The sequence below is a fragment of the Notothenia rossii genome, assembly GCF_949606895.1.
Source record: "Notothenia rossii genome assembly, chromosome: 8".
In the NCBI taxonomy this organism is placed as follows: Eukaryota; Metazoa; Chordata; class Actinopteri; order Perciformes; family Nototheniidae; genus Notothenia; species Notothenia rossii.
In genome coordinates, this window is record NC_136906.1 from 26,031,546 (window position 1) to 26,045,543 (window position 13,998).

The 13,998-nt window shown below is 41.8% G+C and overlaps 1 protein-coding gene across 1 annotated transcript; it reads left to right on the forward strand.

The window, feature by feature from the left end:
• Positions 1-519: 519 nt before the first annotated feature.
• On the forward strand, positions 520-3,223 carry LOC307016417 (zinc finger protein 862-like). Its single transcript, XM_079645528.1, has 9 exons — positions 520-845; positions 923-1,098; positions 1,198-1,367; positions 1,478-1,716; positions 1,804-2,061; positions 2,145-2,354; positions 2,431-2,661; positions 2,778-2,930; positions 2,998-3,223. The coding sequence occupies exons 3-9, from the start codon at positions 1,361-1,363 to the stop codon at positions 3,172-3,174; spliced, it is 1,275 nt and encodes a 424-aa protein (XP_079501654.1). The 5' UTR covers positions 520-845; positions 923-1,098; positions 1,198-1,360; the 3' UTR covers positions 3,175-3,223.
• Positions 3,224-13,998: the final 10,775 nt, after the last annotated feature.

Consider the following 13,998-nt stretch of genomic DNA (forward strand, 5'->3'; position numbering starts at 1 on the left):
CTAGTCAGAGTACTGAGGGAGAGGCAGCAGGTCCCAGTGTGGTAGAAGCAGCAGCAGGTCCCAGTGTAGAAGCAGGTGCAGGTCCCAGTGTGATACAAGCAGCAGCAGGTCCCAGTGTGGTACAAGCAGGTGCAGGTGAACAAGCAGCACAGTTCCAAGCATCACAGACACAGACACAGACATAGTATAATAGCAAGGAGAACTCTACCATTTAAATGCAGTAATACCAATGCATTATTTTCAGATTCCAAGCATCGCCACTCAGGATGGAACCCTGATTGGCTCAAAATGCCACAGTTCAAGAATTGGCTCTACCTCACCCAGCATGGTATGAATGGCATTTGCAAGTTCATATTTGTAATAAAACTTATTTTTTGTAAGAATTAACACGTTTTTCTTTTTAAAAAGGAATGTTTTGCCGAATCTGCAGGCAACACAAGCCTCCAATAAAGAAAGGCCCCTTAAAACGGGCTTTCATAGAAGTTGGGATTCTTGTTTTCCGCAAGGATTACATTGAGCGCCACATCTCCTCAGAGCCTCATCAATATAGTGTAAAGCATCAGGTCTCACTTGCATCAGGTATATCATTTTTTTATGTAAAGCTAATTTCTGCAACCTATCAACCATGTTTGGCTCATATAATGAATTATGTCTTTGCCCTTGGTCTAGGCTACTCAGTGATGCAGGCTTTTGAGCCCACAGTTATTATGGAGCATGAGGCCGTCATTGGTGGATTCAAATGTCTTTACTGGCTAGTAAAGAACGAGATTGCTCACCACACCAACTACCCTAAGCTCTTAAGTTTAGCTCAGCTTTTGGGTTGTGATTACTTTGAAAAGCTGAAGGTAAACCTAGTACAAAATGATGCTTGTGAAACTAAGAACTTTAACCAGCTAAATGTTAAATGATCTCTTTTTCTCAGGTGGATCAAAGAAACAATTATCAATCACACAGAATAGTGGATGAAATGCTGGAGATCCTTGCAGAGATAGTAGAGTCGCCTATTTTGGAAGAGATAAGGTAATCTCAAGCAATCAGCCTAGAGGTTGATGAAACCACAGATGTATCTGTAAACCGCCAGCTGGATTTACATGTTAGGTGGGGTATTTTTTAAAGGAATGATGTGCATTTAAATAAAGGCCTAGTTAAACTTAATATTTATTAATATGTGTGAAAACCTATACATTTTTATTTTAGACACCTGGATAAAGAGGGTTATGTTTTCAACCACTTCCTTGACCTGGTAACTCTGGAAGATGGGAAAGCTGACAGCGTTGTTGCTGCCATCAAGAGTGTACTACAGAAGAAGGATCTCCCGGTAGACAGGCTCTACGGACTCGGGACAGACGGTGCAGCAGTGATGACGGGTATGGAGTTTATTGTTAAATCTAATGGATTGTGTGAAATGTGTATTGTCAGCTGTTATTAAAGGAAACAAAATGACGCCCTCAACACTGCATTTAATTCTTAAACTTAGGCCGTCTGAATGGAGTGGCAAAGCAGCTCACAGACAGTTTTCCAAAGCTGGTTTCTGTAGCGTGTGCTGCTCACAGACTAGCACTGGCATGCAAAGATGCCTCAAATGCTGTCAGGTATATGGCAAACTTCAGGAACCACCTGCAGGAACTGCACCTATTCTTCCGAAATAGTGCAAATAGGTCAGCCACACTGAGTGCTGCCGCTACCACTCTTGGTCTGAACGACTTGAAAGTCAAGGTGTGTTTTCACCTATTTTCATAATACTATTGTGGTGTCATATTATTTACATATATTTTACTTACCAGTGTTTCTACTTGTTGTTAGGAGGTGAAAGATACAAGGTGGCTATCGCAGCACCTAGCCGTTCAAAACCTCCAGAGGAACCTTCCAGCTGTGCTGGCTGCTCTGGCGGAAGAAGCGAGCACAAGGAAGTGCCCAGTGGCCAAAGGTCTATACACCTTCTGTGCCACATACCGCTTTGTGGCTGCCCTCTACCTTCAGGCAGATGTGCTGCCCCACATTGCAATGCTGTCCAAGGTGTTTCAGAGAGCTGATGTGAACTTTCTCCACATAAAGGAGCAGGTAGATTACAAAAAAATGCATTTGATGCTCCCAGTTATTTGCATTATCCATCCTATTATATTGTTGTCTTTTTCCACATTTAGGTGCCAGTCACACTTGTTACTCTGAGGAGAATTCTGGAGGCAGGCGAGACCCCACTCCCCGGAACGTTCCTTGCTCGCCTACACCAAGACTTGGACAACCCAGGTGGACTTGGGGCGTTTAGCATTGCCGGAGAGGAGGAGAGGATCAGGAGGGGACACGGAATTCTGGAGCGCCCCCGGGAAGATATGTGGGCCAGATTTGTCAGAGATGTAAATACATCCCTTCTTACTTTTACATTCCAATATTTATTTTCCTTGAACTGAAAAATGTATAATATCATTCCAGGTCCTCAAACCTTACATCTGCAGCCTGGAGAGCAACATTGAGAGCAGGTTCCAGCATATTGAAGTGCTGGGGGCCTTCAGTGTCCTGGGTCCAAAGGCAGTTACCTCAAATGATGTAACCAACATTTCAATGTTGCAGACCCTTGCCAACAAATTCATCCCAGGGCAGGATGCCACAGTTATCCAAGAGTGGACCTCCTACAAGCAGCATGTTCTTGAAGGAACATTTAAGGTTGGTAAATACTTAAATTAATATGAACTTGACGGTTAGAATTGCTTGTTTTGACATCTGTAAATGTTTCAATTATACTTTATACTCATTTGCCCTGCCTTGGCTAATCTCTGAAGGACAAGACACAAGCTGAGATCATGCAGCTCCTGGCCAGTGAGAAGGACGAATGGGCAGAAATATACCCAAACCTCAGCCTTCTCTCTTCAGTGGGGTTGGTCATCCCTGTCTCCAGTGTAAACTGCGAGAGGGATTTTTCTACGATGAACAGGGTAAGTGTCATTCCCTGTTGCATGTCATTCTGTATAGTTCATTTAAAACAAACTGTCTGTTTTACAGGTGAAAACTGACATGAGAAACCGACTGAAAGGGGAGCACCTGGCTGCATGTATGCGGATAGCAGTCAGTGGACCAGCACCAGAGGCGTTCCCATACACACAGGCGTTGGAGCTGTTCTTCAACAAACCCAGACGGATTAAGTGCTCTGACAAACAGTGCCATCTTTGTACAAAATGAATATTGCCATACAGTAATGTAAAGTTAATGAATAAACATGTTGTTAAAACTTGTTGTTTATCACATGTGTTGCACATCACAAAGCCCGCCCCGTGGTCCGCCCGCACCGCGCTCCGCTCGCAGCCCCCCCCCTGGCACCTTCCCCCCCAAGTATATTTCAGATCTGTGGGAAACACTGAAGGCCATTTTGGCTGCTTGTACAGGCATGAAGACGTCTGTCTCTGAGGAGAGCATCAGGTCCAGCCTGGGGGACGCGCTCTCCCAGAATATCGCCCAAGCTCTGGACGTTGCGAGCCAGGTGGAGGACGACAGCGTGGAGCTTTGTGCAGCTGTCATTAGCAAAGAGGTGGCCGAGAGCGTAAACTCTGCCCTCTCTACCCCGATGCACACTGCTGAGCGCGTCCCCCCCCCCCGCAGGCTCACCATTATGGTGGGGCACACCTGCACAATGCTGAAGGCCTTTGCAGGAAAAATTTGAATTGGGAGATGCCAAAGTAGAACGTGTCAGAGAAAATTAAGTCCTGCCCCCCTGGAGAAAGCATGTGGATAACGGGGAGCCCAGAGCTGAGTCACCGGTCTCAGTGGTTTCCTTACTACTAGGAGTCCAGGAGCAGAGTTCGTCAGGGGACTCAGTGATCGACATCCGCAAACCAAAATCCGTCGAAGAACTCATTGACCAGGAGCTGAGAAAAATCACCGATCCTGTCCTGGACGATTTGCCTGACCAGGTTTATGCTCTGCTGCAAGAGGAGTGCTCTCTGGAGATCGCCAATACCGCGATGGGCATCACAGCCCTTCTGACCCAGCAGGAGGAGAATCAGGAGAGGACGCATGTTGGCAAGTCCACCAGTCAACAAAAACAGAAGACCAAATGTAAGCAGGGCGTAAAGCTGAGGGTGAAGAACTGCTTGGCAAAGCGTTTTGCCAAAGCTTGGATTCATCGCATGGTGGTAAAGCTTAAAAAGAAATTCCACCCAGAGCCCAAAGCTGAAACTACGAAGTCCATGTTGTCACTGATGAGCGGCGTAAGTGCTCTTCTCATGACTGAGGGAGGTGAAAAGGGGGGGAAAGAAATTAGTGTCTTTAAAAGGTCCAAGGACTTCTCCAGTGTCAAGCATTTAGTATTTATTGAGGCACTCACCGACATGTTGTACAGACACATTGCTAGTGGTATGTCGCACAGTGACTTCCCAGAGCCTGTCAGGCACTCGTCTGTCAGGACGTTGCTCGTTCCTCAGGTGCCTGCCAATATGTACGCGGAGATCCGCAAACAGCTGTGGCGTTTCGTGTCGCTGATGAGCTGGTTTGTGAACACTCAGGTCGCCACCCAGAGTCAAAGGGTCCAATAGGCCATAATGGGGCCTGAGGCTCCGTTTCAGTCAGAGGCCTTGGTGGAGAGGGGCGAGGTTTTGGAGCAAGCCACGCTTTGTGAGGAGAAAACTGCCAGTCCTTTGAAGGAGGACGCAAACAGGCAGCGGGATTTGAATAGAGTCTGCATTCAGATTTTTGTGGAGAAAGTGGTCACGCTGGCCTTCAAGAAATCTAAAGTGGGGCGCACTATTGTGGATGACAGGGACATCATTAAGAGCCTCTTTGATAGAGTTTGGGCTGAGGTGCAGCACAGGGACTTTTACACCACCCCAAGAACCTTCGCTGACCTTGACAAGATTGTCTACCAGCGCTTGTGCGAGATTGCGGGCTCTCAAGATATGGTCCTTGCCCATTTGATTTTAAAGGACCCAGGACTTGGAGCTTGTATAGTCTGGTCCGTCGATGATCGCCTGCTCAACCCACCTCAGAAACATAGAACCATCTGCAGATTCTTTAGGTCTCTTGGAAAAGCCTTCTCCAACATCTGGAGGAGCGTTCAGTAAGTGAACTGTGCCGCAGGGTTCCTCCAGGTTTTCCCTGCATTTAACTGCAAATGAAAAACCTGTAACGTGCAATATTTAGGGGGATATTAAGGGTAGATCTCCACGGGTCTTTGTCCTTCTAAATCCACACGGGTTTCCTCCGAGGGAAAAATGTGCTTCGGTTTTCCCAACTGATTCCAGAAATCAAGTAAAAAAAACTCTAAGAGTGGACAGCCATTTGGAATGAAAAATGTCCAGGGGCATTTTTCCGTTCAAAATAGAGGCGGGGTTGCTCCAATTTCCCCACATTGATTACATTAAAAAAAAACTTTTACATTTCTTAAAATGAACAATAAAAGCAATCAGAGACAAATGTCTCGAGGACAAAATCATGGAAATTAAGAACATTTAACGAGGAAGAATATTAATGATAATGATATTGTTAAGAATACTGTATTAAGCATTAACAGTATGCACATTCATTCAATACAAAAATATTGTAGCTGATTCAATCAATTAAAATCAATAAATAATTATAATCTATTCATCTCTGTATATTTTACATCTTTATTCTAAAAGTTATGTTCATATATAATTTATAGCCTAATTTGAATCATATTTTTTCATGCATCTTATTCATATTTAAAAACGTTGGTACTCAGTGGATTATCTCATTGCCACACACATTACATGGATGGTTCCCTGTTATGTTTTTTGCAAGAAAAAATTATGAGCACTCATTTAATTGAATTATGGGTATCTTAAAGTCAAAGTATTTGTGCTATCCAGCTGATTAAAATACACACACACACACACACACACACACACACACACACACACATACACATACACATACACATACACACACACACACACACACACACACACACACACACACACACACACACACACACACACACACACACACACACACACACACACACACACACACACACACACACACACACACACACACACACACACACACACACAAGAGGAGGGAAAAATGTACACACAAATGACCTAACGACCCAGGGTCGTAACAGCATATTAACACAATTAATTAAACATACATATCACGGCGACGGTGTACTGAGATTATTATTATTATGTTTTTCACAATTTTTTTTTGTTGCTAGGGGGACCCTAGTGGCTGCGGGGCCCTAAGCGGCCGCTTATGTCCATGAAATGTCCAAAATAAACGTTATTCTGTGTTGATAAATCGCTTCATCACTTTCCACTGTTTCATTTGACATATCCACATCAATGATTCTTTCCATAAATACCCCCCAAATAACATGAAATGTGTGCCACTTTCCCGTGTTATTCCGCTCCGGTAGCGAAAAGCTTGCCAGCCATTAACCCAGCTGTGTGACGTCACACGTGGCAAACAACAGCCTCGTCTGGATTGTTTGTTTTGTATCCTTCCGCTATTTTTGCTCAACATATGTGTAACCGGACCTCGCTAAACTTTTTTTATCTAACAATTCATGATGGGGAAGCGATGTGTAGTTGTGAGCTGTGAATGTTTCCTGATTGCTATAAACATTGATCATGGGTGCTGGAAGATTGTGCACAAAACTCGGGTCAGAATTAAGTTACTACAGGTGTTATGCCAGCTTGAGCTAAATGTCACCAGAGTACAGTGAACTTGCCTAGTGACTGAAATATATAAAAGTTGAAGTGAAATAAGTAAGGCCAAAAATGAATTACGTCTGAATATCTTTATTATTTTTACCACTTTTAATTATTTGTGGGCTCGCACATATACCAAAATAGACTAATGTACACTGCAATAAAGATCAAATGTTACAAGTGAAAAATTAACAAAAGAACCCTTTTTTATTTATCAAACAGTAAATTAATACAATCTTACAAACTTGTGATTTGGAAAATGTTGTTATATTTAGCTACATGTTTCTTTGGAAAAATAATATTATAAATGATGTACTTTGTAAATTATTTACATCATGCGAAACCATTTTAACCAGTTCAGCTGCATGATTTATGTCAAATTACAGATTTGGCCATTGAAATCCTTGATAGCGGCCTCCCGGTTCAGGGTAAGTCTTCCGTATCTCGGTTACAGCACATGCAGGCAGCGGGACTCTGATTTTTGGGCCGAGTACACCCCAGCACCAACGTACAAACTGTCGATAAGCTGTATATCAATACTCCCTAATGAAAAAAAAGTATACAGATTATAAATATATTTGGAGAAAAATAAAATGTTATGTAGTACTATTATGTAGCAATGGTTACAAATTGGCTTATAACATGATATTTGTATTTTACTTGTACAAAATAAATATGAGGTTGTACATGACTGCTTGACAGAATCATAGACCTCTTATATATTTCCTCACATGTGTAGTTGTTTCTTTTCCCAAGCATACATTGAACTTGCATACACAGAAAAAATAAAAGCCAAGCTGTTTTTGACTGCTTGAAAGAGTTTAATGGTATCTTTAAAAGTGTACCATATCTGTAGCGACTAAAAGTATTATATGAAAGCAAAGCTGCAATAGGCAGTTGGGTCAATCAATATTTACTTACTGGTGTAGTGGGCCATCAACTGCTCTGTGTTGTTGTTTGTATTGAAGATACGTTATTTTCAGTGTCCAAACACTGAGACAGCCTTCTCTAAAGCCTGGGTGGCTAATAATGCACCTTGGTTCAGAGTCCTGCATCGGGTCGGGTACCCGCGGGTACCTGACGGGTGACCCGCAAAAAAGGTGATTCGCGGGTGGTATTTTTTCAAACACTTTTTTCCGGGTTCGGTTCTGGGCAAAACAAAGATGATGCGGGTCGGGTCACGGGTGTTGCATAATAAATATATTAAAATAATAATAATTTAGTTTAATGTTTAAATCCTCAGACCTCTCCCCCGCGGGACCGTGTATAATCATAACCTCTGCAGCGCATCAATCTGCTTCTGAGCGCACATTCTGAATGGCTGAGGTGAAGCTCTCCAGCGGAAAATACAGCATTTTCCAACACTTCCTCAAGAGCGAAATCCAACGTCTGGGAGGCTTTTGGTGTCCTCCTAGATGGAGAAAATAACCAACATCCCACGCTTTTTGAGACAAATATGCAACTGCGTGTGTTAATAATTGCACGTTTTCACTGCTCAGTGCTCATATATGCGGGTTCGGGTCGGGGATCCTGTGCCGACGGGTCGGGTCGGGTTGCGGAAATAATTGGTAATATGTGCGGGTAGCGGGGCGGGTTCGGTATTGCACGTTGCGGGTGCGGGGTGGGAGCGGGTCTTGAAAATCAGACCCGTGCAGGACTCTGCCTTGGTTTGTCGTCGGTGTTTTCTATCTGGTCAGTAGGTTGCAAACTGTCTATTTGTTCTATCACCTGCCAGATCTCTCTGCAGCATACACATTCATCTGCAGTGGGCATGCTTTCACAGCATTGACATGCACACCTGAATATTGTACATAACATTAAAAAAAACAATATCTGCCGGACGTGTGAGGAACAGATGACAAATTAAGATCGACATTTAGTGCAGGTCAAATTAAATAAAACAGAATTTACCATTCAGTAGCCTATTGCCGACTCGAGTCTCGCCGGCTGCGGAATCCGCTTCTCTTTCACAAGTTTCTGCCTCGTTGTTCGATTGCCGGGCAGGAGGCTCGTACTGATAAGGCAAGATGCCTTGAAGTGAAAGGCTAGCTGGTTCACTCTCTACTTGTGTAACTGAATCCAGATAACCCACCGAATCTGAGCTTGAATGATCGCTGTCGCTGTCGCTGTCTGAAGTTGTCGCGTTGCTTGCCATTTGGACTGATTTGGTCAAATGGCAATATTTGCCACGTGTGACGTCACCGCTCGTTCGGGAGTGATCGGGGGCGTACTCGGCAAACTTCTGAACCAACATCGGTTTTTAACGTATATGTCATTTAATTATGACCAAACTTTAAACATTTTTATTTATTTTTATTCTGGTGATATCTAAACTACATGTTAAAAAACACCTGTGTTAGATGCATTACATGGCCTTTTTAATGGGTCGGGCCGGCTCTGATTATTTCTCTGCTCCTAGTTCATTCCTCGCAGATTCTTCCATCAGTCCCAGTCATTGCATGTCAATCAATAGAGCTTTGAAAAACGGGTCCAATTCAACTAAATGTTTTTTTGTGAGTGAAGGCCAGAGCTAAATTATAGATTGTTTGATTGTGTAATTACAAGGTGAGAGAAAAATAAATCCACATCCTCCTATGAAACGTATTTTATTTCCTTTTCCATGTTATACTTATACTTACTTGCATTAGAACATTTGCATGTTGAACTACATGCTGGATATCTTCCCAGCCTCAAGGAAATACAATAAAAATAAATGGATTCATAATTAAAACATTTTTATAAAAATGTATAAATTAATAATGTTGTGGGCAAACATTTCAAATTTAAATATAAAATTAAAAATAAGTTTACTTTTTAAATGATTTCTCACAAAAACCTTTCTAAATGATAGTAAATTATTAAAAAAGGTTTAGTCAATATACGTTTTTCTGCCTAAAATAGTTAACCTATTTTGGCCCGCTATTTAAATTGACTTTAGTTATTTAATACAAATATTGATATTATATATATGTATATATATATATCTATATATACAGTATATAGCATATATAAGATGCAGTTTTCTGAACACTTTTAAAAAAAAATACTGCAAATGAAGAATATTTTAAATGTTCTGCACAGATAGTGCCCTAACTTACATCAGTTGAAAATATGTGTGGAAGGATACATTATTGATGGACTTCAATGGCTCTCTAGATAAAGGGCGTTGTATGGTTGCTTGTATTATCCTCAGATAGTGGTATGTTTAAATAACTAGTGACATTTTAATAAATATTGCAAAAAAGGGCTCCAAAAAAGGCATATATAACCTGTCCGGATTAGCCAGTGTGTATTTCTTCAAGCACCACAAGATTCATAGTTTATAAAGTACAATTCTGGGACATTGATTGTGTCATTTCTCCAAACACACACAGTAAAAATGCCTGTTTTGAAGCCTTCAAATGGTGCAGGAAAAGGACTTTACATTGTATTATACTTAAAGACAGGGCTATTCAGTTAAGAGAAGAGAAAAAGGAAAGCAAATAGTTATAATGGGAGATTTAACATTAATGACATAATATGAGGTCCTTGGCACTCAGACTCTAGAGGGGTCATGTTGTGATCATGGGGCATCACCCTTACAGCATCAGGACAATATAATATGTAGTCAGACACTGGAAGTGTGCTGGAGGCTGAGGCGTTGACTGGGACTGATGGAAGGATGAGGCTGATGAGACTGAAGAATCTGCGAGGAACGAACTAGCGGCTGAGAAATAATCATATATTAAAAGACAGCAGCATCATAAGAGGCCAACAAGAGTGACAGAGTGTGTCATTGTACCATCCTCTTAAAATACTCTGTCCAACAATATCAGTCTCATGAAGAAAGGTTTTTTAACGCTTGTTCAAAATAGCTGAGAAACATGCATTCTTGTTCTCAGGAGGGGACATTGACAGAAGATTGTTGGAAAAGTACACTGTAAGTACTTCATAGTACTTGTGGGGGTAGTTTCAGTACTACTGAGTCGAACAGGATCGATCTCACGAAGAACTAATGGCAACAAAAAGGAATTCCCTCATCAAACTTAGCAGAAGTGGCTTGATTTTGTTCTCAGCAGGGGACTTTGACAGAGTATTTCTCAAACAATACACAGTAAAAGTACTTCAATGTATTGTAAGTAGTAGGCTAGCTAATACAAAGTCAAACAGTATCAATTTCATTAAGAACTAATGGTAAAATTATATTTTTATCATTCATCAAAGATAGCAGAAAAACATGCATTACTATGGAGGGGACTCTGACAGAGGATTACTCACAAAGTACACAGCAAAAGTAGTTCATTTTATTTCTGGTAGAAGTCAAACTAGAACCGATTCCAACAGTGTCAGTTTTCTTAGGAACTTGTGGTAAAACATATTTGTATCACTCGTCAAATATAGCAGGAATAATGAAGAGCAGTTGATTTGAAAAAGCAAACTCGAGAGGCGGCTGAGTGACCGCAGTGCAGAATCGCTGTTTACAGCCCTTAATAACATCAATTTTCTGGGCTCAATCTGTGTCTTGGCCATTTCCGTTGTGATCGCTAAATTCCCCTTGTTTATAATAATCACCGTTCCTTCAGCAGGATACTGTAGTGATTCAAAGTTAGACCCTCCAGAAAAACGCGATCGCAGAATTCACCGCATAATCAGCAAAATGGCGCAGATTTTTAAAAGGCCACATATTTATCAAAAGGCCGCATAATCCCCGCATTTTTCCACACAAAGTTGAGGGGAAAAAAAGTTAACTCGTCTTGACGTGAAGTAGTGATGATGATGATGACGTGACGTCATCAGCTCGCGCATCACAGAAGGTAAACAACACCGTAGAGTGAACGTGTGGAACTCACACGACGAAGATTTCTGCTAAAGACCAGGCAAAGCAGTACCCCGATGTCTTTCACGAAAGTGGGGGGAAACTATTCTGCACCCTGTGCAACTGTGTGTTGGAGCATACGTCTTAGAGAAAGTCGACGGTGACGACCCACTTTGATTCATTCAAACATTCGAAAATGCTTTCTGCTGCTGCGGACAAGAAAGCCAAACAACTCATGTTCACCGAGGCATCGACCTCCAAAACCCTTTCGAGGGCTACAAGAAACGAAGTGAGTAGCCTACAAGATTGAAGCTGGTCAGAGAACGAACGAGTAAATGAAAACAGAATGAGGCGGGGAAGTGTGTGTGAGAGAGAGAGAGTGTGATTAAAATAGCCCCATTGCTTTTACAATAAATAAACATTGAATGTGTTTAATTGAATAGGAAAGGGGTTTAACGTTAGTGGCAGGTTGTGTGTGAGAGAGAATAAATAAGACAGCCCAATATTTGAAAACAAATCTATTCTTTTTCGCAACTTTCCGCATATTTCGCAACTTCCCACAATTTCACCACATAAAATCACATAAAAACCCTGCATGTTTAATCACATAATCAAGGACTTTAGCCCGCATAATCAAGGATTTTTGCCCGCGTTTTTCTGGAGGGTCTACAAAGTGTGATTTTAGCAAACGAGTGCTTTTGTTTTGAAATCACTTCCGTGAGTTTCGCCCCGCCCCTCGCTCCAAGGACCATTTGACCATTTAGTAAGGTAAAAAGCAAAAAGCAAAAACGCCTCTCAGACGCTCTTCCGTTTACGTGTTTAATTAAGAAAAACAATTGGATGGTAGATACACGGATTATTTAGGCAAAGTTGTATAGTTGCTCACACATATTTCCCCTGACTGTCTAACCGTTCTGCTGAGAGGCTTTCACTGACAAATCATCTTCAGTAATCTCTGCTTTAAAACTGTTTGTGTTGTGTTGTTTCTCAGTTTAAGTTAGTTTTTTCTCTTTTGTTAGTGCCCAACATAGGAGCAGACGTTAAGGCCACACTTCGTCTCTTTTAATTCTTCTTCTTCTTTCTCTCTCATGCAAACAAACCGAGGCAGGCACAGTAATTCTCTCCTCTATCTCCCTGTCATGGTGCCTAATCCAGGTCCCAGATGCCCTGTGGTCCTTAGCCAACTCTCTCTCTCTCTCTCTCTCTCTCTCTCTCTCTCTCTCTCTCTCTCTCTCTCTCTCTCTCTCTCTCTCTCTCTCTCTCTGTCTGTGTGTGTATGTCGATTTAGCATCACACACACACACACACACACACACACACACACACACACACACACACACACACACACACACACACACACACACACACACACACACACACACACACACACACACACACACAGACACACAGACACACAGGGATTCTGTTTGGAACAAAGCAGGAAACAGCTGGAATCAGGAAGTGCGTTGTTAATTTTTTTGGAGACTCTGCAGACTTTTGGATGTGAGTCACAAACAGCAGGTCTTGCACTGGCTGATTGCTAACGTTCATGTTAAACTAGGAAAACGAGTTGGCCCATAGTCAGCAGAGACCTGAGGAATCGTAGAGACGCTGGACAATGCAGCAAAGGAGTCCAAATAAAAGAGAGGTCTTGTTAAAAAAAGCAGGACATATACGGACAAAAAGGACCTACAATTGGCAGTTAACATGATAAGACATCATAAAAACGATTTATGGAGCATGCTTTGTGTGTTATAGTGATAATAGTGATGTATAAACTATTTTCAAAGTATCTTTTCCTCTGAGTTGATACATGTAAAGTTATCAAACCTTTTGTATCTTTTGAGTTTTGGCATTTTTCTTAACATTAGTTACCTATGTGATGAGAAATGTACGGGGTACTCAAGACTTACCTAACTCCCCCACCTCTCAACACACACACACATTTATCATTTATGGGTTTTATTTCTATGTTATAGTACATTTAAGTAAAAAACTTCTTATGTCTAACTTTACATAAATAAAATATAACAACCTGTTAATTTGATTGCTTTGATTTACCCCCCTCCTGGCCCTGACAAAAGAGAAAAGTTAAACTCTTTGTTTGTTTGTCAAAAAACCAGTGTGCTCCCAATCATCATGAGGCATGAGCAGCTGCACTCCAGGCAGTGTGAGTAGTAATGGGCGACCAGTGGAACATTTGGGATTCATGACCACTCATATGTCCGACTGGCTTACCCAGTAAATACCGGACAAGTTCAAAAATACTTTTACTGTAGGTTATTTTTTGCACATCACTATGAGGTTAGTATGTGTTCCTGCATTTGTGACTTCAGCCGGATGCAAGAGGCAGGTGGAGAGTAATGAAGAAGTGGAGTGAGACGACCAGAAGGGCTGCTGCTTTTTTCACCATTTACAGAATTGTTACTGAGCAGGCTGGCAACCCCACAGGGCAGAAAAACACATATATCATCTGAAAAATAAAACACTGTTAAAAGGACAGAATGTGATCAGGCCAAAAATGTATAGCATCATCTCTGC